The following is a 27,514-nucleotide window of genomic DNA, read 5'->3' as shown; positions in this document are numbered from 1 at the left end:
GCTACGCGGGAGGACAATAGTTGCGTCGTTTGATCAATAAAGAGTACACCGTAAAAAAAAATTCGGTAAAAAAAACGGTCATCTACTGGCAGCTACGGCTGCCAAACGAAAACCATAAAATTAAAATAAAACATTGTAAACCAAATAATGATCAAAAACATATTTACAAAAATTTTCATGTAACGTTTTGCGGAAAAATATCGTAATTTTACAGATTTTTACTAAATTATTAAGATCAACCACCTTTAATAAAGTGACAATGCAAACAGTTCTGCAGAAAAACACCTTTATTCTACAGAGTTTTTCCAAATGATTACGATCAAACATCTTTAATGAAGTGACAATGCTGGCAGTTCCACAGAAAAATACCATTATTTTACAGATTTTTTTCTGAATTGTTAAGATCAACCACCTTTAATAAAGTGACGATGCAAACAGTTCTGCAGAAAAATACCTTTATTCTACAGCATGGGTGTCAAACTCTGGCCCGCGGGCCAAATTTGGCCCGTCGTGTAATTTCACTTGGCCCTTGAAGCGATATCAAATTAACACTAAAGCTGGCCCGCCGATCCTCCCGGGAGTCCTCCAAACGCCAGCCAGCCAGGGGGGGGGGGGGGGGGGGTTGGTGGTAGCGGGGGTGTATTTTGTAGCATCCCGGAAGAGTTAGTGATGCAAAGGATTCTGGGTATTTGTTCTGTTGTGTTTATATTGTGTTACGGTGTGGATGTTCTCCCGAAATGTGTTTGTCATTCTTGTTTGGTGTGGATTCACAGTGTGGCGTATATTTCTAACAGTGTTAACGTTTTTTTATACTGGCACCCTCAGTGTAACCTGTATCGCTGTTGATGAAGTATGCGTTGCATTCGCTCGTGTGTGCGTACAGAAGCCGCACATATCTTGTGACTGGGTCTGAACGATGTTAGAATGGATGAAAAGCGGACGTGACGATAGCTCGTAGAGTACGTTAAAGGTTAACTTGTTCAACCTTGGCCCGTGGCTTTGTTCAATTTTAAATTTTGGCCCACTCTGTATTTGAGTTTGACACCCCTGTGTTAGATTGTTAGTATGGACATAGACTTTTATATAACAAGCTACATATTTAATGAAAGATAATTACTGTAATTTTACATGAATTTGTAAGTAATTTAAGAAAACAGAAAATGCTATGTATAATTAATTTGGTATTTTTCTGTAAAAAAAAAAAAGAATACATAGTTTGTCATTACTGGCATATTACTTAAAATAACAGGCGCATTGTTTATTTACAGATAATGTCTTCAATTCTACAATTTTATTAACTATTTAAAAAAAATAGAAAAATTACAGTAGAAATTTAGAGTAAATTAACCATAAAAATAGGATTTTTTTTTTTTACAGTGTAGACATATTGTTACATGTTGGTGGGATTTGCAAGGATTGGTTGAGTTTGTATGAATTGGGGAAATTGCCACAATGCCAAAAACATGAAGGGAGTGAGTTACATGATAATAATGCTAAGTGAATTGTAGGCGAGATGAAGGATACATCAACTATCAGGGGTGTCAAACTCATTTTCATTGAGGGCCACATCACAGTGATTATATATGAATATAGATGTATTATTCCATCATGCTATTATTAGACAATTGTCTATGCATTTGATTATTATATTTTTTTACGCACAATTTCATGAATATCTTGCTTTGAAATCATAAGTCAAGCAGATATTTATCAAGCACTTATTTTATCTTAAAACATTTTTGGCATGTATGATTTGTTGCATTATTACCGTATTTTTCGGACTATAAGTCGCAGTTTCTTTCATAGTTTGGTCAGGCTCCAGTGCGATTTATATATGTTTTTTTCCTTCTTTATTATGCATTTTCGGCAGGTGCGACTTATACTCTGAAAAATACGGTAGATATTAAGTAGAAATAGAAAGAACCAATACATTTAGTAAGAGAGATTAAAGTACTTTATTAATACGGACTATTTCCAGGCTTTGGTGGGTCAAAATAAATGATCAGGGTCAGATCAGTCCTTGAGTTTGACACCTGTGAGCTACTTTGTCCTTGGAAAGTGCAAATGGTAAGCAGTGTTCTGCAAGTGCAGGCTAACCATGGCTTGAATGCCATTTAATGTCATCAAGGTCATTGATGACACCGGTTTTACGAGGCAGCAGGCAAGGATGGAACAGCAACATCCTCTAAATGTATAAAGGCGAACTCCCTTAGTATGCACTATGTATTGATTATCACAATTATACACCATTACAGTTCTATTATCCGCACTAGCTGGCTTTAATTACACTGGAGAGCTAGCGGGTGCGTGTAGGAGGCGATAGAGGACGGGGGAAGTCGGGGGGTGTGGGGGGGGGGGGGGGGTGAGGCAGATAGATGGATGACGCGGCGACACACTGCAGCAAACTAATTAAAACAGAAACTTTTTGTTTCAAGCAAGTCGACAGCCAATGAATCTGGCGGCGAATGGATGTGTCCGCAGGGAAGAGGCGGCGGCGAGTTATGCGTCCACGAGCACGCGAGGAGGAGGAGAGTCGTTGCTATGGCAACGAGGCATTGGCGCCGCATCATGCAGCAACCGTTCTGCTTTGGCCTTCGCTGTGACGCCGCCGTGAACTATTGGTACAAATATTTGTCTGCAGTGAGGTGTGCAGCGTGTTGCAGCTGCAGTGTTGGAGCAACGACACAATACACGAACACACACAACTGCAGGATAGCAACGCAGGTGAGACCACGGCTTCACAGCTGCACCTGTGAGGTGAAAGTGTCATTTCGCTGCTTTCACAGTCCATTTATGGGCTCGTAAGCGCCCCACTCGTTTATGAGACCCTTTAAAATGGAAAAAACACAGCAAAAAAAAACCCTAACCCTGTATCGTGTTACACATCATCATCCTATGACAGAATATAACATGCTATAAGCTTATGATGCTCTGCAGTTGTGATATAAATAAGGGGGATTTTGCCAATTTGATTTTGCAGTGCCACCGCCCTGAGACTGGGAGGTTGTGAGTTCAAACCCCGGCCGAGTCATACCAAAGACTACAAAAAAATGGGACCCATTACCTCCCTGCTTGGCACTCAGCATCAAGGGTTGGAATTGGGGGTTAAATCACCAAAAGTATTCCCGAGCGTGGCGCATGCTGCTGCTCACTGCTCCCCTCACCTCCCAGGGGGTGAACATGGGGATGGGTCAAATGCAGAGGACACATTACACCACACATAGTGTGTGCGTGTGTGTGTGTGTGTGACTATCATTGGAACTTTAACTTTAACATCCAGCAGATAGCGGTGGGGGAACATTTTATGGTACCTCTCTTTTCATACACCCCCTGTTCTCTTCTTTCTGAATGTTGGTATTTATAGTTATAGACAGATAGGCAAACAGTCCGTTCGTTTAGAAAAAAAAACGTCCAAGTCGGGGTCATTTAATATTACAAATGAAAATACTGTAAAACTAAACATATACTGTGCAACAAACTGGAACATGAAAAGCATGAACAATCTAAAATTCGGCCTGATAGGAGTTAAAATAAGAAATGAAACCAGAGTAAAAAAAATTGTCGCCACTTATGCCGCTAGCTCAATGCTAACGATCCCATTGACAGGCTGGCAAAAATTAGCGTCAACATAATTTTTCATCTGTTATAAATGTTCATCTAACAAGTTTAACATAAAACTGCTTAAAGGCATAAACATTCGTCCCCAAACTATGTGGATGCAAATGTATGACTGCAGACTTTGTATTACTTCACCGGTGTGTTGCTGACTTTGGCATACTGTCGCTTCACTCTAATCCCCAATCAAGTAACATGATCAGTGTTATGTGAAACGAATGTCAGGAGAGAGAAGCAAATCTTGCTTTTTGAAGGATTCGATTTTTAGGCAAAAAATTTCACTTTTTATATACGCTGTCTCAATTTTAAATATGATTAAACAAATGTTAGTGACTCAGTCTCTGTACTTGTTTTTACGGACTCTGATTGCAAAATGATCCACCCCAGGGACAACAAATTTGCAAGTGCCAGCATATGATAAAGAAGGTGAGAAACACTACTGAATAGTACTGCTCTACTGTATAGCCAACCATGATGACTTTTTGGAAATGACTTGACTAAAATAGAGGAAAAGACCAACCTGTGTGCTTATTGGAGTACATTTAGATTAGGGATGTCCGATAATGGCTTTTTGCCGATATCCGATATTCCGATATTGTTCACCTCTTTAATTACCGATACCAATATCAACCGATATATACAGTCGTGCAATTAACACATTATTATGCCTAATTTGGACAACCAGGTATGGTGAAGATAACGTATTTAAAAAAAAAATAATACAATAAAATAAGATTAATTAAAAACATTTTCTTGAATAAAAAAAAAAAGGAAAACAATATAAAAACAGTTACATAGAAACTAGTAATTAATGAAAATGAGTAAAATTAACTGTTAAAGGTTAGTACTATTAGTGGACCAGCAGCACACACAATCATGTGTGCTTACGGACTGTATCCCTTGCAGACTGTATTGTTATATATTGTTATATAATGTAGGAACCAGAATATTAATAACAGAAAGAAAAAACCCTTTTGTGTGAATGAGTGTGAATGAGTGTAAATGGGGGAGGGAGGTCTTTTGGGTTGGTGCACTAATTGTAAGTGTATCTTGTGTTTTTTATGTTGATTTAATTAAAAAAAAGAAAGAAAAAAAAAGAACGATACCGATAACAAAAAAACGATACCGATAATTTCCAATATTATTAACGCATTTATCGGTCGACAATATCGGCAGGCCGATATTATCGGACATCCCTAATTTAGATGTTAACAGAATGTCTCACTTTGCACAAGTAAACATGCTGCTCATATCCATTACTTTTGCTGACATTGGTCTGATGCACGCCTTTCATTTACATGTATATCACATTATTTTCTGTATATAAAACCATCATTATTCTCTGTAAAAATGTGTTAATATTTGTTGGTGTTGGAGATTAGTTGGATTTACATTGTTTCCTACGATTCGATTTTCAACAGTCGCTTTGGAAAGGATTGATAACAAATACAGAGGTACCACTGTATTTTCTTTCTTATTGCAATATACATTTCATTCTATAGTATAAAAAACCTTATAGTGATGTTTTTGGAGTCATTTTCTTGGTGTGCATGTTCCTGCCAGTTGCCTCTGTCCTTTTGCTGCTTTGTTGGCAAGAAAACAACATCGTGTGTATAACTGTTGGATTTTCATTGACGCACATTAAAGAAGTTTTACTTGAATGGTTGGTTATTCATCATTTCCGTCGAACAAAAAGGTCACGGATTGTTTCACAGGCTGACACAATGTCAGTTTTTAGAAAGCGGACTGCAGCCTAAGTAGGTTAGACCTCAGGGGGGCCCAGACAGACAATATCTGCCAAAGAATTATGACGGCACTGCAACATCTGCTGCCTTGAGAGCGAGACAGACAGTGATGGATGGCCAGGTGTGCTTTCCTATTTACGAGGAACTAACTACGACACGCGTTCGCACACCCATTTGTGCAACTTTTGAATAGGCTACATTGTCTTCCATGACCAATTAAAAATGCACCTAAAATGACAAATAAAATAAAACATTTTTTAGCAAAAGTGAGGTTAAAAAAATGCACCAAAAATGACAAAACTTTAAAAAAGTCATCAAAAATTATGAGTTTTTTTTAAAAAAGGCACAAGAAATTACGAGTTTAAAAAAATGTACCAAAAATTACGAGGAAAAAAAAATGCACCAAAAATGACAAAACTTTTAAAAAACATCACCAAAAATTATGAGTTTAAAAAATGCACCAAAAATTATGAGTTCAAAGGTAAGGCAGCAAAAATTACAAAAGTAAAAAAAAAAAGAAGCTCTGCATGTTCAAGTAGAAGCAGAAGGACAAGACAAGAAGACAAGATGAAGTGTTTGTTTTGGAGCAGAGCCATTGAGACATTGTCTTCAAAAACCTTGACACTACGCCTGCATGTTGGCCTTGTCTTCCGCTCTGATGGCATCGTGCAAGCGGCTGGGTGACGGCATCGGGCTGTTCGCTTGAGGGGTCTTGCGTCCAGGTGGGATGGGTGGCAGGATGGGCTTGATGCTGGATCCGGGAAGTCGATCAGTTGGGGTCACTATGACGGCTGCGGCATCGAGCGCTTGCAATGGCTTGTCACCTGCAAATGACAAGTAATTTGTCTGTGTTATGATGCAACGTAATTATCAAAACACTCACCTTTGAGGGTTTCTACTGTAAGTCCAAGGATATCGCCACCTCGTGGCCAACTGGATGCAGAACTGACCAGAGATTCATAGGAGCTGTTGGGACAAGGATGGAAAAATGAGATGACAAGTTTCCCAGAGGAGAAGCTGGGCGAGTTGAATTCCACCTTGTTATGTTGCCTGGCTACAAAAACTATGGCCCTCTGGGACTCAATTAATTGACAGTCAGTATGCTGTGACAATATGTGAAGAAGACACACAAGCTGGGACGCGCCCCCACTAAGAAGTGCAGACAAGAAGACATGTCTGGAATCCTCTGCACAAACACTGAAGGCCTCAGCAACAAGCAAATGCATGATGTCAACTGTGTGAAGGCCGCAGGGGCATTTAATTCCACCCATGTCATCGTAACTATGTGAGGAGCACTAAACTAGCAACCATTAACCTTTGTTCATACATTGTTTGTTACCATCGCCAGGAGGTTATGTAATTGTTGTGCTTAGTTAGTTATTCTTGGGGTTTGTTGGTCTGTAAATTGGTTAGCTGGTTGGTTGGTTGGTTAGTTAGGCATTGAATTGGTTAGTTGGTAGTTAGTTAGCTATCTGGTCAGTCAGTGAGTTATCTAGTTAACTATTTGACTAGGTGGTTGGTAATTGGTTAGTTAATAAGTGAATTAGTTATCCTGGGTTTTTTGTCATTTAGTTGGTTAGTCAATGAATAAATTAGTGGGTTGGTTAGCCAGATCGTTAGTTGGCTAATTAGTTAGTTATTGTTAGGCCTTGTCAGTTAGTTGGTTGACTAGTTAATTGGTTACAGGCAGAGTAACAGGCAGATTTTAATAAAACTTTCAGGAAATGTCAGAAACTTGATAAAGAACAAGACAAGTACCGTATTTTTCGGACTACCGGTATAAGTCGCAGTTTTTTTTCATAGTTTGGCCGGGCTCCAGTGCGATTTATATGTTTTTTTCCTTCTTTATTATGCATTTTCGGCAGGTGCGACTTATACTCCGGTGCGACTTATACTCCGAAAAATACGGTACTATGTTACCTTACTACGGTATATGCTAGTTTCCCCCACTCCACCCACAGAGACAAAGAGTGTTTGACAAGAGGCTTCACTCCATTTCTTTCATTCTACTATAGATAGCTCAAAACGTTTTGGGCACATTTTGATTAAACTTTTAGGAAATGTCAGAAATCGGATAAAGTGATTACATTTTGGGGCTGACCTGGATCACCGTCTGGATTCAGGATTTTCTTTACTATTGCGAGGTAAATCCTGGTGGAGTTTGACTGATGTTTTTGATGAGATGAGGATTCTGCTTTGTGCAAACAACTCCAACAAGCTCCTCAAATTTAGTACACAGCTGGTTAGGAACCGTTTAAGCACTCGTCCACTTCACCCTCCAGGTCACACACAAAGCCCAAACAAGCCATTAAACAGCAGTTTGGACAAGTGGGACAATCAAGCCAATTTGGCCCCACGGCACAGAGAGGACCCCCACTCACAATTAGGCATGAGTGCAGTCAAGTGTGTGTGCTGCTTGAAAAAGAACCTTCTGATGAAACTACTGTTGACCCCTGGACTCTTCCCCACTACTGCCTCTCTCGCCGGCTGCTCCCGCCGTCGGATGGAAGCCAGCTCCTGCAGAGGAGAGACATGAGGGGGAGGAAAGTTCCTGATGATTGGCAGCGTCTGGCTGTGGCCATCATTCACTCGAGAGGCTTTGCAGCCGATTAATTTTCCATCCCGCGTCCTCAAACTCACAGCAGGGGTCTTGCTGGGGGCAAGTTGTTCCCTGATCTTGGTGCAGTAGTTTTTGTAGCGCGGGAGTGAGGGGTCGAGCGCAGCAGTGGATGGGTGGGATGAAGTGGAGAATCCTGACCTTGGCTTCTCCTCCTTGTGCACCTCACCTGAGGTGTGTAAATACTATTGCATTAAGACAAACACTACAATGACAATATTGGTTATACCTTCTTCCCGATCGTTCAGCAACAGGTAGTCCTTCACCACCTCCTCCAGCATCTGGTAGGCATCGTTCAGGTCATCTGCACACACAATATGTTCAAGCAGCAATGGAGGAAAAGTGACACGTCAGCGCTGCGTAAAAGTGATGTGTGTGCTTTCCTGCTTGCGTGTTTGTCTAATTAAGAAAACAGCTCAAACGCGAGGGCAGGACATACTATTTGGCAGCGTGCCTTTAATAGAAAGCGGTAATGGGATTGAAATTGTGCTGTATGGATTTTAGTGAGGTGTGTTAATTTATCCTAGGCCTTATCACTGACACTGAGGGTGTTTGTTCTGAAAGAATGTCTCTTACTCTCCAGTTCACTCTTCCTAAATTGAATAAATGGTCAGCATTGGGCACTAATAGTGCAAAGACGTACCGCAGGGAATGACGTTATCAAAGAAGCCGGGACGTTTCCTGTTGAAGTCGGCGTAGAGGTCTATGCGCGACACAGCCACTTCAATCTGGGCTGGCGTATACAGGTTTCTAGTTCCCAGGGTGTTTCTGTACTTCTCAAGCAAGGTGGGCAGGAGGACGATGTAGCGAGGTTCAAAGATGCTCTTCTTCAGACTCAACACACCCTGAAGACAGCCATTGGAAGTCATTCTTACTGATGGACCATGTGTTCTTATAGTGTGGACCCACTTACTTCAAGCTCCATGTGCACGCAGCATGCGAGTCCTTCCTTTGCGACGTCTTCGATGGCTTCCCTGCTCAAGCCGTACCTATGGCCACCATATTGGACGGTCTGGAGGAATGCACCCTGCATGTAAGTAACAAAAGCATGTTCTGTCAAGATGAACAACCTGAGGTCACGCGCTCACCTGCCGTGTGAACTTTTGACACAGTGGTGAGATCAACTCTCACCCATCACCCCTTTAACTATAGTCCCTCTTTGGGGGCACCTTTATTGGCTGTCACTAAAACTACCGTATTTTTCGGATTAAAAGTCGCAGTTTTTGTTCATAGTTTGGCCGTGGGTGCGACATATACTCCGGAGCGATTTATGTGTGAAATTATTAACACATTACCGTAAAATATCAAATAATATTATTTATCTAATTCACGGAAGAGACGAAGCAAATGTCAGCAATCGTCACACACACGTCAACCAATAAGAATTCGGCAGGGGAGGGTCATGGCAGAAGTGCATTGTGGGTCATGGGATGCTAACTGCTATATGCTATATACTACTGCCGTAGCTATTAAAATGGATCATTTAAAAAAAAAACTGAGAAGGGCTGAACAAAAATGGCACCGAAAAAGAAATCATATACTGCAGATTACAAGCTGGACGTAGTGAAATATGCAGCAGAAAACGGGGATCGAGCAGCAGAAAGAAAGGACGTTAGCGGCGCATACCAGGAGCAACAACGAGGAAGAAGATTTCATCGGATTTAGCGATTAGGAGTGACAGATTGTTTGGTAAACGTACAGCATGTTCTATATGTTATAGTTATTTGAATGACTCTTAACATAATATGTTACGTTAACATACCAGGCACATTATCAGTTGGTTATTTATGCGTCATATAACGTACACTTATTCAGCCTGTTGTTCACTATTCTTTATTTTAAATTGCATTTCGAATGTCTATTCTTGGTGTTGGATTTTATCAAATAAATTTCCCCCCAAAATGCGACTTATACTCGAGTGTGACATATATATGTTTTTTTTCCCTTCTTTATTATGCATTTTCGGCCGGTGCAACGTATACTCCGGTGCGATTTATAATCCGAAAAATACGGTAGGTGAACACAGAAAACATGTCTATTGATGTAGAAAATAAATCATTTGGGCATATTTGGTGTTTAGAGCAGCTAAATAAAGTTAAAATCCACTTAAATCTGGGTTTTTCTTTGTTTTTTGAATTGCTGACAAAAATGTCAAACATAGGTACCTTCTTTTTTTTTCCCGAAAGCCCCCCATTTCGTATGATTCCGTTTTTGGACTTTTTCCCCAGTTTCCACATGATTATCAAATGGCTAAACATTTTGCATAAGAAACTATTCTGTGTGCCTTTGTATAATTCAGCATATTTTAATCCCCACACAAAAACTCACAGGTGTTGGTTACTCAGGCTCTGCTTTTTTATTCATACGAGAGCAAAATAAGTCATCATGGGTCCAGTGGTATCCTAGTCTGGACCCCCAGTATGTAGAGACAGAGGTGACAGGAAAACGTTTCTTAAACAGAGCAAAATGACACACAAAACAGAAGTGCTAAAATTAAGACTAGGAAACAAAAAAACGCAACTTAAGATGCAACAAAATGCATCTAACTTACAGGTACTTGGAATGGTAAAGTAACGAACCGCTGTGCTGTTGATTGGTAATTAGAAATACAAAGAACCCTCTTCAGACAGTAGTAGTAAATGGAATGAATGCGTTCAACACAAAACACAACCAGAGCTAATAGGAAAAGACGCAAAAAAAAAAGGTAAAAAAAAAAAGGGAAAGTTATGTAGTAAGGTTTTTATTAAATTCTAGAAAAAAATTCATAGCAAACAACAAAGGTGGTATTTGAATGGCTGTCACCACCCACCCTTGCCATTTTCTCCAAGTGATGTTAAATGTTAATTTATATTTCATTTCTAATATGGATTATACATGGATTATGTACTTTACATTGTTTTCTGCATGTAAAACTTTAATTGTTCTCTATAAAATGGGTTTGGTGTTAATCGCCTGTGCATCGGCTGGGAACATCTCTGCGCTGCTGACCCGTCTCCGCTCGGGATGGTGTCCTGCTGGCCCCACTATGGACTGGACTCTTACTATTATGTTGGATCCACTATGGACTGGACTCTCACAATATTATGTCAGACCCACTCGACATCCATTGCATTCGGTCTCCCCTAGAGGGGGGTGGGGGGGGTTACCCACATATGCGGTCCTCTCCAAGGTTTCTCATAGTCATTCACATCGACGTCCCACTGGGGTGAGTTTTTCCTTGCCCTTATGTGGGCTTTGTACCGAGGATGTCGTTGTGGCTTGTGCAGCCCTTTGAGACACTTGTGATTTAGTGCTATATAAATAAACATTGATTGATTGACATTGAATTTTATATGGGTCCGCAAATGATTAATTTGATTTATATGATTTATTATAGTAAAAAATTGCTTCGGTTTTCGTACGATTCAGTCTTTGTCTGAACTTTTGGAATACAATACAAACAGAAAAAAAGGTACCATTGTATTTACTTAAATACAAAGTTTTGTGTTTTTTATTACCGTACTTATTATTAGTATATACATTTCTGATTTTTCTTTTGACATTGTGCCTTTTGCTCTATTTTTTCCCTTTTTTTAATTTCCTTTTCCAATGTGCCGCAAGCCAATAAAAAAAACAGAGCTGTGGGTCTCAACTGGCCACTGGGCCGCAATTTGGACACCTGTTGTTTCTAAAATATACACTCAATTACCAGAAAATTTAAAAAACTAGAAGAGTAGAACTCAACCAGACCTTACTTCCCAATAATAAAGAATCCTTTAAAAATAATTCCTGATTTGAATCTCACCCTAAATCTCATCACTTGTGCCTCACACCATTTCTAACATTTCCTGAAAGTTTCATCAAAATCTGGCCATAACTCTTGAGTTATGTTGCTACAATTTAAAAACAACGACCATACATTTTTTGGTAAAAGAAAAACTGGCAGCTCAGCTGCCAGAAGTTTAACGTGAAAAATAACAGTCTTACCATTTTTTTTTACAAACCCCGTTTCCATATGAGTTGGGAAATTGTGTTAGATGTAAATATAAACGGAATACAATGATTTGCAAATCATTTTCAACCCATATTCAGTTGAATATGCTACAAAGACAACATATTTGATGTTCAAACTGATAAACATTTTTTTTTTTTTTTTGCAAATAGTCATCAACTTTGGAATTTGATGCCAGCAACACGTGACAAAGAAGTTGGGAAAGGTGGCAATAAATACTGATAAAGTTGAGGAATACTCATCAAACACTTATTTGGAACATCCGACAGGTGAACAGGCAAATTGGGAACAGGTGGGTGCCATGATTGGGTATAAAAAAAAGCCTGTGACCTTCGATCCCTCAGGCTGTACTGCATCAACAAGCGACATCAGTGTGTAAAGGATATCACCAGATGGGCTCAGGAACACTTCAGAAACCCACTGTCAGTAACTACAGTTGGTCGCTACATCTGCAAGTGCAAGTTAAAACTCTCCTATGCAAGGCGAAAACTGTTTATCAACAACACCCAGAAACGCCGTCGGCTTCGCTGGGCCTGAGCTCATCTAAGATGGACTGATACAAAGTGGAAAAGTGTTCTGTGGTCTGACGAGTCCACATTTCAAATTGTTTTTGGAAACTGTGGATGTCGTGTCCTCTGGACCGAAGAGGTAAAGAACCATCCGGATTGTTATAGGCGCAAAGTTGAAAAGCCAGCATCTGTGATGTTATGGAGGTATATTAGTGCCCAAGGTATGGGTAACTTACACATCTGTGAAGGCGCCATTAATGCTGAAAGGTACACACAGGTTTTGGAGCAACATATGTTGCCATCCAAGCAACGTTACCATGGACGCCCCTGCTTATTTCAGCAAGACAATGCCAAGCCACGTGTTACATCAACCTGGCTTCATAGTAAAAGAGTGCGGGTACTAGACTGGCCTGCCTGTAGTCCAGACCTGTCTCCCATTGAAAATGTGTGGCGCATTATGAAGCCTAAAATACCACAACGGAGACCCCCGGACTGTTGAACAACTTAAGCTGTACATCAAGTAAGAATGGGAAATAATTCCACCTGAGAAGCTTCAAAAATGTGTCTCCTCAGTTCCCAAACGTTTACTGAGTGTTGTTAAAAGGAAAGGCCATGTAACACAGTGGTGAACATGCCCTTTCCCAACTACTTTGGCACATGTTGCAGCCATGAAATTCTAAGTTCATTATTACCGGTATTTGCAAAAAAAAGTAAAGTCTATGAGTTTGAACATCAAATATCTTGTCTTTGTAGTGCATTCAATTGAATATGGGTTGAAAATGATTTGCAAATCATTGTATTCCGTTTATATTTACATCTAACACAATTTCCCAACTCATATGGAAACGGGGTTTGTAGTAATTTTGTGTAAAAACCACCATACATTTTACTACAACTAACTAAACCTGGCAATCACATAACCTCCTGGCAGATAACTATTAAGCACACCAAAAGACAGTTGTTGCATGAAAGTTAGAGGTGATAAATGAGGTGGATGACAACATAAGGAGAGAGGAGAGAAGAGAAAGAAGGAGGTGCAACAGTTGACCTGCTTGACAGACTGACAGCACTTACACAAGCGTGAAAGACTAAAATGGTAAATTATGACATAAAAGCTGCTATTCTTCATCCACCCAGTGTTTAAACTAGACAAGTCTCTTATATGTTAGGCTTTAGACATTATGAATAAGAGACATGCACCTGGGGATAGACTGATTGGCAACACTAAATTGGCCCGAGTGTGTGAATGTGAGTGTGAATGTTGTCTGTCTATCTGTGTTGGCCTTGCAATGAGGTGGCGACTTGTCCAGGGTGTACCCCTCCTTCCGCCCGAATGCAGCTGGGATAGGCCCCAGCCGCCCCACGACCCGGAAAGGCACAAGCGGTAGAAAATGGATGGATGGAAGAGTGTACCGTTAGTACCAGCTGCTGAAATTCCTCTTCATTGACAAAATGGTAATCGTTTCCGTTCTCCTCTCCAAAGTAGGGCTCCCTGGTGGTGTGGCCGATTCTGCGTGAGCGCACAAATGTTAAAAATGTCACACAAACTGACTGAGGAACCTTAGAATGTACGACACTGACCCGTATGCAAAGTACTCGTCAAAATCTTGGCACAGACGATGGGCTAGTTCCCTTTTCCCGCAGCCTTGTGGACCAGTCAGAACCAGCATAGGATACGGAGCGTCGTCACTGGGTAGAGTGCTGCTTAGACAGACAACAATTCTCTCCCATGAAAAGTCTTACATGCAAATAAAGAAAAGGACGCTTGCAAACAAGACATATGTGTTTGTCTTGTAAAAACAATCCCTGTGATTTATCTGCAGTTCTGCAGCCTTCCTTGTCATCACCCATGATGGATTGTTTTTTATTTTTAAAAGTCATGATATGTGAACATATACATTTTATTTTCTTTGAGCGAGGCGATAACAGGATGTGCTGCAGATAAAGACGCTCGGCACTCTTAAAAACAACTTTCGCTGCAGTTTGCTTTGAAAGATACGTCATAATGTAACCATTGATTTGTTAGCTTGACGCATTCAAGAAAATAAATTAAGCAGTGGTAGCTTTTTTAGCGATGACACCAGGAGATGATACCAACCTATCATAGAGTAGCTGGGGCTGCATCAGCTGATACATCAGCTGGGTCATGTGATCCCTGGCTGCTACCACTTCCATAGGGGGGTCGTACTTGTTGATGGATGTAACCTGGACGCCACACATTGATGACAATGACATTCTGCCAGATAGCTACTTGAAACATTTGTGTTTATATCAAACCTTTTCCTCAACAGTGACTATTTTTTGGTCCAACATGGTCAGATGCTGGAGGAGAAAGATCACTGAGAGCCTGTACTGTGGCTGCTCCTACACACAAACAACACAATATTTAGTATTCCCTACAGTTGTGCCACCGTTTTGTACGGTGCAATTTTGTAGGGTTTGGTATTTGGCTTTCGTACATTATAGTTCGGCAAATCTGACGCGCTGGTGACTCACCCTCAGTGCTTTTTTAAAATGTAATTGAATTAATTCAATGTTTTATTAAATACGGCAGCATCAAGCCGCCATAGGGCCAAAGAAAGTTGTGAGTGCCAACTGTTTTATAAAGAAGGTGGGAAACAATACTTAAATTCAAGAAATGTCTAAATGAACAATATATCAAACCTACGGCAGTATTAGCCACTAAATAAGACCATGTCTCCTAAACTCAGTACAGTATGGGCCTGATCTACTAAGATCCAAATACCACGTGCAAAACACTGTGTGCAAACGATTAAATTGCTTGTATTAATTGTGCTATTAAGTTTGTAAATGTTTTAATACATGCAAACCTTCACTAAATCAGGCCCCATGTGTCTTATTCTATATATGTCTACTACATTGGATTAAAAGGTGACTATGTGGGTGTTATTTCATGTCTACATGGCTCTCATAATGTTAAAACTCTATTTAGAAGGTTGTAAACTGTTTTTTTTACTCTTACTACGAAAATATTCAATTCATAATTGGTGGAAAGTATTTACCCCAGTCAGGCCTGGAAACAATTAACAGTGGGGAGAAATTGTATGATTCTGTCTTTGTTGTACCATTTTATAACAGACTCCGAATAAAAACAGAGGTACTACTGCAGGGGTGTCCAAAGTGTGACAGCTACTTTTTTATTGGCCCGCAACACATTCTACTGAAAAACAAACACGTCTTGGATTTAAACATTATATAAATAAACAAAAAACTAAGAAAAAATCAAACTTGTCCAAATCCCCTAAAAATACACATTTCTTTCAAGATATGTACATTTTTGAGTGTGCTGAAGCACATGATTTTAGTTGGCAAAATAATAATAATAATAGTAATAATAATACTATTAGTCAAGAATAATAATAAGAAATTATTAGGGCTCTGAATATTTGGGCGCCTAACGATTTGTTCCGATTCTGATTCATTTCAGAATCAATTCTCGATTCATTTCAGAATCAATTCTCGATTCAAATCGATTCTCGCCATGTACCATTTGGTGTAACAATTATAATGAACATTTTTCAAAAGCTCCTTCTGGTTGCATGGATATGGCTTTAAAACACATTTTCTTAAACTTATTCTTACAAAAAAAAAAAGAAATCGATTCTTGAAAATTATGAATCAATTTAGAATCAGGATGAATTTGAATCGAATAGTGATTCGGATTTGAATCCTTATGTGCACCTTTAGAAATTTAATATTTCAAGGGGTTTAATTTTGATATTACACAAATTTGCTTTGTTAGCTACTGTATGACACAAAGCTAAAATTTGGATGAATTGTTCACATAGTTTAACATACAGTACCTGTATATTGCTTGACCTACATTGTATCAGTTTTAGTGTATTGAATGTACCAAATGTAGTTTGTCACCCCTGTACTACTGTATCCAGTATTATTTATTGTGTTGGGTATCTACTAGAGAGTTACATACAATCACTTACCTGTACAGGGTTACCCAGCAGATTCAGTTCCCTCAGCAGGAGAAGATCATGGATGTGTTTGCACTCCTCGGTCTCACTAATCTGTAAAATGTATTATTTCAGATATATTACAGTGTCATTAATTTTTTATTGATCTGAAATATTCAGTATTTTCCAAAGCTATACTGTAAAAATACCTCATTCTCATCCAGGTTGATGAAGCCCAGCAGGTGCAGGTTCTGGAGGCCAGAGAGATTAGTGATGTGGTTCTTAGCCAAGTCAAGAACCTGCAGATTCTTCAGGTTCTCCAAGCCTTCCGTGCCCTTCAGTTGATTCCCTCTCTGAACATTTAACAGATGCACCTCTCTTACTTGAAATGCTCTCCATGATTCCCAGTAGTTCAAATTAAAAAGTGAGCCATGGTCACTCTGCAAGGTTGCCCGACTCTTTCCCCACCCCCTTGCTGGTAAATTCTGACAGACGGGGCAACCAAACAGCTGGCTAAGTGTTAATTCAGCACAAAGCCAAACCAGCATGGGCACTCGCTCCTTTGCTAAAGTCGTTATTTCGCTGTTTGGCTGAGCATGATGCCTGGCAGAGGGCCGCTCGCTGCATGTAGGGAGAAGGCGAGGCTTCTAAAATAGGACCTGGGAAGGACACAAGGCTTGTTGACATGTTCATGGAGCTGTGTACCAGGACCACTACTGGTTGATCCACAAACATAAAGTAAATGAGGCGTTGCAGCCATGCTAACTGCTTTTAGTCCGCATGGTGGACCCAAATCAGTCCAAACAATCAGACAAATGCAAACAGTTTAACCTACCAGGTTGAGGTGTGTGAGTGGTACAGCATCAAGGCTGCTGATGCTGGAGATGTTGTTGTAAGCCAGGTCGAGATGGGTCAGCTTGCAGCACTTCTCCAGGCCCATGACCTCAGTGAGTTTGTTGTCTGGATAGTAGTGAGTTAATGTGCAAACTAAAAATGTCAGCAACCTCTGCAAGTATTGATTAACTTTACAAATTCCTGCATTTGTCTGTTAAAGATGCACTATAATACACCAATGAAGCATTTTAAAATTCAACACACTACAGCAGAAACTAAGCAGTTTCCATTATTAAGAATTAGAGGAAAATATAACAATATGTGTTGTGGTGCTCTGTTGCTGTTTAGCGGCCACTGCCAAGCATACAAGTAAGGGGAAGACGGATCAATCCATAAATCAAAAGTGTTGATACCAAGGGTAGTAGCATAGGACTGACTTTAAGGAGGACTTTAAGGGTAAAAACCAAAGGATTTCAATAAGTAATACAAAGTAGCTATTGCTTTTGTTTAGTTTTTGTGTACTATTGACTTAGTTTAGACCAAAAAAATTGTAAGTAATTAAAGAAAATAAGGAACTAGTTTAGATACAATAGAATATAATAGAATAGAAAGTACTTTATTGATCCATGGGGGAAATTCAGCACCACAGTTTGCTCACAATAGACAATAATAGTAATATAATATATATAATATATTATAAATAATATAAATATATTCTACATATACACTCCATTTGAGTGCAGTCAAGGAAGATGTTGTGTTGATATTGTTAAAACTGTCAGTATCAGTCACCATAAATACAATTAAAAAATTCAGTTATACATGTGAGTGGCACTGGCTAATTTTACTCATGGATGATTGGTATCGGAATCTGCAGCATAAAACTGATCCGAATATCCCTATTTCTAACACATAAACAACAAATAATGTGAAACATTTTTTTGGGGGGGGGTTTCAAAAATGAAGTGAAACCTTTGTAAAGTGCACGCCTTTGAAAAGAAAATTCAAATGTATACTCAAGTAAAAAAAATAATGTTATAGTTGGGAATCAGAACCAGGATCGGAATTGTCCAAACAATCGTATATTATGGGACCTATGAGACTTATAAAAAAAATGGTGACAAATGGGACCTTTAAGGATACGGTTTAGATCTAGCTTCATCAGAGCTGGGTAGTCCGACAAGTCCTTCATTTGTGTTAGACAATTGTGGGAGAAGTTGACCTCCTGTAACAACAGCAAAGTCACAAGAGCGCCAATAAATGAGCTCAATACACAAGGATATTTAATTAGTAGATTCAAGGGCGTTTAAAGCCTTCTCTGTAAGCATGTTTGGAGTGACGGCAGATGGGATGAGGGGACGCAGGGCCGTCATGGGGGAATAATGCAGGAGATTGGGAGACCAAGCAACCACTCAAAGTTTGCCTTCTGCTGTCAGCTCAAGGTGCCTTACTATACCTTCAGGTTCTTAGGGGCCTGGAAGCCAAAGAAATCAGAGATCTTGTTGTGAGAGGCATCCAAGATGGTGAGGAAAGGCATGTGGTTCACGCAGGTCAGATCTAAAAGACGAAAAACATTCAGATGAGGTAAACAAATGTACGAAAGTGTAAATTGACCTGTGATGCTGTTGTGTGGCAGCTCCAGCTTTTGTAGATGACAATAATTACACAGGACAGAAACATCACTCAGGCTGTGACCCTGCAAAAAAAATTACAAAAGTCATTAGATTTAGAGGTGTACATCATACAACTGTGGTTATGTAGGCCCACAATGTGTCTTACAGGGACAGCCAGGTGGTAGTATGGGTGTTGAAGGCCAGTGTCAAAGCGAGCAAGGCGGGACACACTGCTGGACACCAATTCAGCAGTTAAGGCCTTGTCCTGTGTAAAACATAAACAACATTGATGCATTTGGTGTGCTATACTCAGTCCCTCCAAAATTTTGCGGGCCTTTTTTTGTGATTGTTTTCTGCTTTAAATGTGGTAGCTTTGTCAGAAAGTTGCGGAAAAAGTTGCTATGTTTTGAGAACTTTTATTTTCAATAACTTCGAATCAACTTGGGATTTTATGAATTTGTTATCAATATTTTAAATGTTCCTTGAATCATCAATTCATCCATCCATTTTCTACCGCTTGTCACTTTCGGGGTTGCGGGGGTGCTGGAGCCTATCCCAGCTGCTTTCGGGCAGAAGTCAAAAAGCATAACTGTAAAGACATGTATTGATGTTTTACTCGTTTTATACAACACTAGTTGGCACTCCATATTTAGTAGGAAAGCAATGCAACTCGCTGAACATGAGGCCTGTGGTGTCCACATATGTGGACATCACATATTTTGTTGTGTGTACCACAACACAACATTTTTCTCTACAAGACCCTGGTTTCCACTTATGAGACATTTATTGCCAATTAGTGGTGGAGCAAGAGTATACCACATCATATGTTGGTTTCAAGATAGCTGAAAACTAGAGATGTCCGATAATATCGGCCTGCCGATATTATCGGCCGATAAATGCGTTAAAATGTAATATCAGAAATTATCGGTATCGTTTTTTTTATTATCCAAATTGTGGCTCGCTAATTTTTTAACGGCCCATGGCTTATTCTAAAAATACTATTTAAAAAAACATTAAAAACTGCAATAAAAGAGCAAACGGAATTGTAATGAGAAAAAAATTGCAATGTTGACTCGCATAAAACAAAGCTGCCATGCAGGCTGTTTTATCCTATAAAGCTGTCATTGCTCAAAAAAGAAAAAAAAGAAAAAAAAATCAATGTCGTTATGAATTATTGACCTATTCAAGGCTCCGATTACAATTGGGAAAATATTGCATATTTTGTGTGTTTAACTTAATAAAAAACAAGTTTTATTTGACCAAAAGGGCATAAAAGTACGGAGTCCCTAAAGGGACATGGATGTTTTGCGAGATCTCGTAATACTTTTTGCGAGATGTCGCAAAAGGTTTTTTTCCTATGTCAGTGAACCGGAAGTAAAACAGACAAAGCGATGGTGAACTGGAAGTGAAACAGACACAGTGATGGAGGAGAGGGAGCATGCGGGAGCCTACCCATTATCTGTGCTCAGTTCTGGGACCATAATACCATTTGATGTCTGTATATGTTAGGCCAATACTAAAATAGAAATCAATAAACTTTGATGGGTAGGCTTCTCCATTGCTTTGTCTGTTTCACTTCTGGTTCACCATCGCTGTGTCTGTTGTACTTCCGGTTCACTGACATAGGAAAAAAACCTTTTGCAAGATCTCGCAAAATGTATTGCGAGATCTCGCAAAACATCCATGTCCCTTTAGGGACTCTGTACTTTTATGCCCTTTTGGTCAAATAAAACTTGTTTTTTATTAAGTTAAACACACAAAATATGCAATATTTTCCCAATTGTAATCGGAGCCTTGAATAGGTCAATAATTCATAACGACATTGATTTTTTTTTTTTTTTTTTCTTTTTTGAGCAATGACAGCTAAAATATTCTTAAGCCCCCCCTAAATAATTTGGTGTTATATATATATATAATTTTTTTTTTAACAAATACATGCCGACATATTCATTATAAAGTGGCCCGAATATGAGTTTAAATAAATAATCATATAAACTGTCATTATTCACTCAGTTTCTCCTCACTTCATTGCGTAAATCACCAAAAATGATTCCCGGGCGCGGCACCGCTGCTGCCCACTGCTCCCCTCACCTCCCAGGGGGTGAACAAGGGGATGGGTCAAATGCAGAGGACCCATTTCACCACACCTAGTGTGTGTGTGTGTGACAATCATTGGTACTTTAAGGTAGAGAGCCCCTTTAGTGTGTCGGTATCCAATCCATTCCACTTGTTCATATAGAAAATGCCCACATCACTCAAAATCCAGTCCGCATTTTCTCTGCGACCTTGCCTGCGGTCCTTGGACTTGTTCATATAGAAAATGCCCACATCACTCTTGTAGAATCTATATAAAGTAATATACATTAGCCTAATGTTAAAATAATGAAAAAAACATCATTAAATATATTTGTTTTATTGTATTGTTACATTAATAGCTGTTGTATTATTATAGGATGGCTTGTTAAACATTTCTTATGATTTTCAGAGAGAGGAAAAACCAAGACATTTAATATAACATGTTAAATGAATAAATACATAAAAAGAAAAAGAAAAAAAATGGTTAAAAGCCATCGTCCCGGGGAGCATTTCATTTCGTCCCGTGCATTTTTTAAATAATAATAACAATGAATAATTTCTGAGTATTTGTTAGTATTTTGTGTAGTTTCGTGCTCGTGCGCTACGTTCGCTCTCCTGGGGGCTAAGCCCCCCGTCCTTAAAAGCTAGTGACGCCCCTGGGTACACATACAACAGTTTGAGAGCCACTGAGTCACAGTGGAGTCCTAAAGGTTAAATTGATAGAGAAATTTGAACTACAAGGTTAGACGTTTGTATGTCGCTCAATGTTTATATATGACATTACCTAAAAGTCTTTGCGTTGTCGACGGAAATCAGAATTAGGTCTGAGCTATGCAGGAGGACGACAACTAAGAGTTAACATATTTTATTCATGGCTGTTCCTGCTTCATCTACACAAGAAACAAACATACATTTCGATTAGACAGGTGACTTAGTGACACTCAGACAAATTTGATTGGCGAAAATTACACAGATTGGCCAAAATATGCGGGTAGTTGCAGGCTTTGGACAAAGTTGCGAGGCTGTGCATAATTTGCGGGGATTGGTTGAATTGGCGCAATCGTGCCACTGCGAAATCCTTGGCAGGGGTGGCAAACTCGTTTTCACTGCATGCCACATCTCAATGATGGCTGCCGTCAGAAGGCCGTGTTTTACAGTGAATATATAAGTGTAAATGTATGATCGCCTCATGCTATACAGTCGTGGTCAAAAGTTTACATACACTTGTAAAGGACATAATGTCATGGCTGTCTTGAGTTTCCAATAATTTCTACAACTCTTATTTTTTTGTGATAGAGTGATTGGAGCACATACTTGTTGGTCACAAAAAACATTCATGAAGTTTGGTTCTTTTATGAATTTATTATGGGTCTACTGAAAATGTGACCAAATCTGCTGGGTCAAAAGTATACATACAGCAATGTTAATATTTGTTTACATGTCCCTTGGCAAGTTTCACTGCAATAAGGCACTTTTGGTAGCCATCCACAAGCTTCTGGCAGGCTTCTGGTTGAACTTTTGACCACTCTTCTTGACAAAATTGGAGCAGTTCAGCTAAATTTGTTGGTTTTCTGACATGGACTTGTTTCTTCAGCATTGTCCACATGTTTTCAATGGGGTTTAAGTCAGGACTTTGGGAAGGCCATTGAAAAACCTTAATTCTAGCCTGATTTAGCCATTCCTTTACCACTTTTGACGTGTGTTTGGGGTCATTGTCCTGTTGGAACACCCAACTGCGCCCAAGACCCAACCTCCGGGCTGATGATTTTAGGTTGTCCTGAAGAATTTGGAGGTAATCCTCCTTTTTCATTGTCCCATTTACGCTCTGTAAAGCACCAGTTCCAGGTGGACAATACTGAAGAAACAAGTCCATGTCAGAAAACCAACAAATTTAGCTGAACTGCACCAATCTTGTCAAGAGGAGTGGTCAAAAATTCAACCAGAAGCTTGCCAGAAGCTTGTGGATGGCTACCAAAAGCGCCTTATTGCTGTGGAACTTGCCAAGGGACATGTAACCAAATATTAACATTGCTGTATGTATACTTTTGACCCAGCAGATTTGGTCACATTTTCAGTAGACCCATAATAAATTCATAAAAGAAGCAAACTTCATGAATGTTTTTTGTGACCAACAAGTATGTGCGCCAATCACTCTATCACAAAAAAATAAGAGTTTTAGAAATTATTGGAAACTCAAGACAGCCATGACATTATGTTATTTTCAAGTGTATGTAAACTTTTGACCGTGACTGTAACTACACATTTGATTATTTTTACTCAATGATTGACAACTTGTTTTGAAATCCTAAGTCGAATTGACGAGCAGATATTTTGGTATTTATTTTAGACAACAAAAAACATGGTTGGAATATATTATTGCATGATCAGATGATATTAAACGTTAGAAGATATGCAAATGCATGCAGTGCATTTTTCTCTATCAACATTCAAAGAATATAATTGGAGTGCCAATAAACATTAGATTCTTTATTGATGTACAATATTGAGTTCAACACTTGTGTCTTAGAGCAGTGTTTTTCAACCACTGTGCCGCGGCACACTAGTGTGCCGTGAGACACAGTCTGGTGTGCCGTGGGAGATTATCTAATTTCACCTATTTGGGTTAAAAATATTTTTTGCAAACCAGTACCGTATTTTTCGGACTATAAGTCGCAGTTTTTTTCATAGTTTGGCCGGGGGTGCGACTTATACTCTGGAGCGACTTATGTGTGAAATTATTAACACATTACCGTAAAACATCAAATAATATTATTTAGCTCATTCACGTAAGAGACTAGACGTATAAGATTTCATGGGTTTAGCGATTAAGAGTGACAGATTGTTTGGTAAACGTATACCATGTTCTATATGTTATAGTTATTTGAATGACTCTTACCATAATATGTTACGTTAACATACCAGGCACGTTCTCAGTTGGTTATTTATGCCTCATATAACGTACACTTATTCAGCCTGTTGTTCACTATTCTTTATTTATTTTAAATTGCCTTTCAAATGTCTATTCTTGGTGTTGGGTTTTATCAAATAAATTTCCCCAAAAAATGCGACTTATACTCCAGTGCGACTTATATGTTTTTTTCCTTCTTTATTATGCATTTTCGGCCGGTGCGATTTATACTCCGGAGCGATTTATACTCAGAAAAATACGGTAATTATAGTCCGCAAATTATGTGTTGTTGTTGAGTGTCGGTGCTGCCTAGAGCTCGGCGGAGTAACCGTGTAATACTCTTTCATATGGTGGCAGCCGGTAGCTAATTGCTTTATAGATGTCGGAAACAGCGGGAGGCAGTGTGCAGGTAAAAAGGTATCTAATGCTTAAACCAAAAATAAACAAAAGGTGAGTGCCCCTAAGAAAAGGCATTGAAGCTTAGGGAAAGCTATGCAGAACGAAACTAAAACTGAACTGGCTCCAAAGTAAACAAAAACAGAATGCTGGACGACAGCAAAGACTTACTGCGTGTGGAGCAGATGGCGTCCACAAAGTACATCCGTGCATGACATGACAATCAACACCAAAATAGGAGCGCAAGACAAGAACTAAAACACCACACACAGGAAAACACCAAAAAACTCAAAATAAGTCACGGCGGGATGTGACAGGTCGTGACAGTAGACCTACTTTGAGACAAGTGCTATAGTGATGCATGGTTGGTTATGGTTTGAATTCATATCCGACAATTGCGACAACAACTTTTTACTGTCAACTGAGTTTCGTTTTTTAACGATTTCTGCTGGTGGTGTGTCTCCGGATTTTTTCAACGCAAAAAATGTGCCTTGGCTCAAAAAAGGTTGAAAAACACTGTCTTAGAGGGACTGCATTAGTCGTGCTATACTACTACTAATAACAATAACAAAAATAAACATATTGTTAAATTGTTGTAAATGTGTCATTTTTTTTCAAGATTGATAATATTAAAAAAAAGCTGTCTTGGGTCTTATAATGGAATGCATATACTGATGCTCTACTGTACAGTATAAATCAAACGTTTTTAGACACTACCAAATAAAAAGTGTCCAAACTTTTGACTGGTCCTGTAAATAACGTAATATATCTTATCTAGTAAAATAAATAAATACAATATTTTGACCACATTTATATTTCCATAAGTTTTACTTGGTTTGGAAAAAACACACAGACAGAACATGTCAGGTTTTGCCGTCCAAGGTGGGACTTACCTCTTCTTCTGCCATGTCCACTATGTGGAAGTGTCCTTCTCAAATTAAGCAAATTAGGCAACTACTCTATTGGCTAGTTTTTAAAACTAATTCAATGACGAACAGTCGTCTGTAAATGTCACTAGACTGACTCGTACACCGTAGTCGTGACGTCTTTCAGCGGCCAGCTAGCTAGCTGGAAGGCGTTCGACATCGTCGCTTAGCAACGTTAGCAGTGGAAGGCGGGAGCAAGGGCTTGTGGGTAATGTAGTTTAGCCATTCATCAGCAGGTGTTCTATCGTACAATTACAGCTGGCTGAGTGTGTTGTTCAAAAGGAAGGGAAATGTGACAAAATAAAATGATTGGAAATAACTAACGTTAAGAGTGAGAGCTGTAGAATCTAAATGTTGAGGTTTATTGATGAAAAAACACATTTGTTGACACGTACCTGGGGAAAGTGCATCCATCCATACATTTTCTATGGCGCTTATCCTCATGAGGCCTATCCCAGCTGACTTGACGTGAAAGGCGGGGCGTAAGATGGAGCCTATCCCAGCTGACTTCGGGCGAGATGTGGGGTAGACGCGAGACTGTCATGTGACGCAATCATCTGAACAATCCAAAACATTACCAACAGCGTTAATAACACTGAAGTTTGCCGCTTCGTGCATGCGTTTGAGTCACAGCGGAGTGGTACATTGTAATTAGTGACGAGCTGTCACAAATATCGATATTATTGACACAACAAGGGCGTGCATGATATCAGATCAATATTAGTAAGCAGTGACGTGCGGTGAGGTTCAAGGCAGGTGAGGCACTTAAATTAAATTTCATAAACTCTCATTAATAGGAGCTTAGGGGGATGACAATAAAAAGAAGGAATTTCACTGTCATTAATACGGAATCATTTAGTTTGCTATTATAAAATAAAAATAAACACAAAGTTTATGCACACATTCTCTTCCAGGAAAAACACGTATTTATTTATGTACAGTAAGTCTGATTACTCGCCGTTTCGTCTAAAATACCAATTTGGCGACTTTTTTTTTTTCCAACTGCATCTTGATTCACATTCACAGAAAATCTAAATATATTTTTTCTATTTTGTTTTGGTAATTGATTTTAAACGAAATCAAATGGCTTATTCTGTTTAAAAAAAAAGATGGTTGCAAAAAGCTCACGACGCCCCCCCAATTCACACTGACTTATATTGTGTGGCGACTATGAGTACTGCAGCCCCTCCCGGTATCATTGTTCGGTATTTATAGTCGGATTAGCAGGAATAAATACATAACACAGGCTGCATATTCTATTTAATGGTTAAAAAAATGTTTCTGTAAAGATTACATTGGCGACTTCGTTGACAAACAAAATTAGCCACGCCCCCAGCCAGCAGCACTGAGTGCTGATTGCTTGCACACAAAAGCAGACCGGAAGTACTCGTTTATGATCAAGAAATGTGCAAATTTAGAGATTTTAACAGAAGCAAATATTTAAAAAAATATATATAAAAATAAAAAATACGATTTTACTCATACAGAAGACATTTTAATGACACGGGTTATTGATTTTTTTTTTTTTTTTTAAACATTTCATTAAAACAAGTTAGGCTGTGCCTCACTTCACCTGCTTACCCTAACTGCACGTCCCTGAGTTGATAATTATGTATAAGCCTATCCATCCATCCATCCATTTTTACCGCTTGTCTCTTTTGGAGTGGGGGGTGCTGGCGCCTATCTCAGCTGCATTCGGGCGGAAGGCGGGGTACCCTGGACAAGTCGCCATCTCATCACAGGGCCAACACAGATAGACAACATTCACACTGGTGATGGTAAATAATGCCTCGGTGAGTGTGTGGCACAATCATTAGCTGTATTGACACTGCACTGACACTATGTTGCTGTTTCATAATGGTAATCTGCCATCTGTTTAAAAAAAAAAGTCACTACATTTGACCTGCAAATGTAATTAAACATTAGCAAATATGATTGTGTTTGTGTTATAATCAAGTATATGTGCAGAAAGGAACAAGAAACTACTGTCAATGAGCCGAAGAGTCAACGGGAAAAGAAGAACATTTACCTTATATGGCGCTACAAGATCAAAATGATGCCACATTTGGGAATGTTTCCTTTTTCTTAGTTCCATTTAAATCGATGATGAAGACGCAAACCGATGTCAAAGGCGTCACACAACACTCTGACTTCTTTCAGTACGAGCTGTCACTTGTGAGTCAAAAGAATAAACAGTTTGGTTCTTCACAGTCAAATGACACAGCAGTTGTGTAGGTCACATGTTTTTTTTTCTTAAAGTGACACACACATCGAATTATTGTCACTCACTCACAAAGTTTCATCATCATTTTCCTCCTCACTAAATATTTGGATGACAAGATAGATGTCTTTCAG

The 27,514-nt window shown here is 39.2% G+C and overlaps 1 protein-coding gene across 1 annotated transcript; it reads right to left on the bottom strand.

Moving 5' to 3' along the window:
- Nucleotides 1–2,124: 2,124 nt before the first annotated feature.
- On the bottom strand, nucleotides 2,125–27,405 carry lrguk (leucine-rich repeats and guanylate kinase domain containing). The gene is made up of 20 exons (XM_072913283.1): nucleotides 27,189–27,405; nucleotides 25,555–25,716; nucleotides 19,020–19,118; nucleotides 18,855–18,936; nucleotides 18,697–18,797; nucleotides 18,384–18,465; nucleotides 17,242–17,366; nucleotides 16,616–16,759; nucleotides 16,440–16,520; nucleotides 14,755–14,841; nucleotides 14,576–14,682; nucleotides 14,059–14,178; nucleotides 13,891–13,987; nucleotides 8,891–9,004; nucleotides 8,621–8,822; nucleotides 8,207–8,281; nucleotides 8,001–8,146; nucleotides 7,789–7,877; nucleotides 6,244–6,326; nucleotides 2,125–6,184 (listed from the first exon to the last, which is right to left on the bottom strand). Exons 2-20 carry the CDS (start codon nucleotides 25,579–25,581, stop codon nucleotides 5,985–5,987), a joined length of 2,061 nt encoding a protein of 686 aa, XP_072769384.1. The 5' UTR covers nucleotides 25,582–25,716; nucleotides 27,189–27,405; the 3' UTR covers nucleotides 2,125–5,984.
- Nucleotides 27,406–27,514: the final 109 nt, after the last annotated feature.

This window comes from Nerophis lumbriciformis, linkage group LG05 (assembly GCF_033978685.3).
Source record: "Nerophis lumbriciformis linkage group LG05, RoL_Nlum_v2.1, whole genome shotgun sequence".
Taxonomy (NCBI): Eukaryota; Metazoa; Chordata; class Actinopteri; order Syngnathiformes; family Syngnathidae; genus Nerophis; species Nerophis lumbriciformis.
The sequence above is the reverse complement of the archived record's forward strand: the minus strand, read 5'-3'. Positions and strand labels throughout refer to the sequence as shown.

What these genes read in the sequence shown, in the direction of transcription:
- lrguk (XM_072913283.1), bottom strand. Translation starts at nt 25,581, where the DNA reads ATGTATGGATGGATGCACTTTCCCCAG. An exon ending in GACGAGTACTTTGCATACGG is followed by an intron (nt 13,988 to 14,058) that starts GTCAGTGTCGTA and finishes GCGCTCACGCAG; the next exon opens with AATCGGCCACACCACCAGGG. An exon ending in CCCCCAGCAAGACCCCTGCT is followed by an intron (nt 7,878 to 8,000) that starts GTGAGTTTGAGG and finishes TCTCCTCTGCAG; the next exon opens with GAGCTGGCTTCCATCCGACG.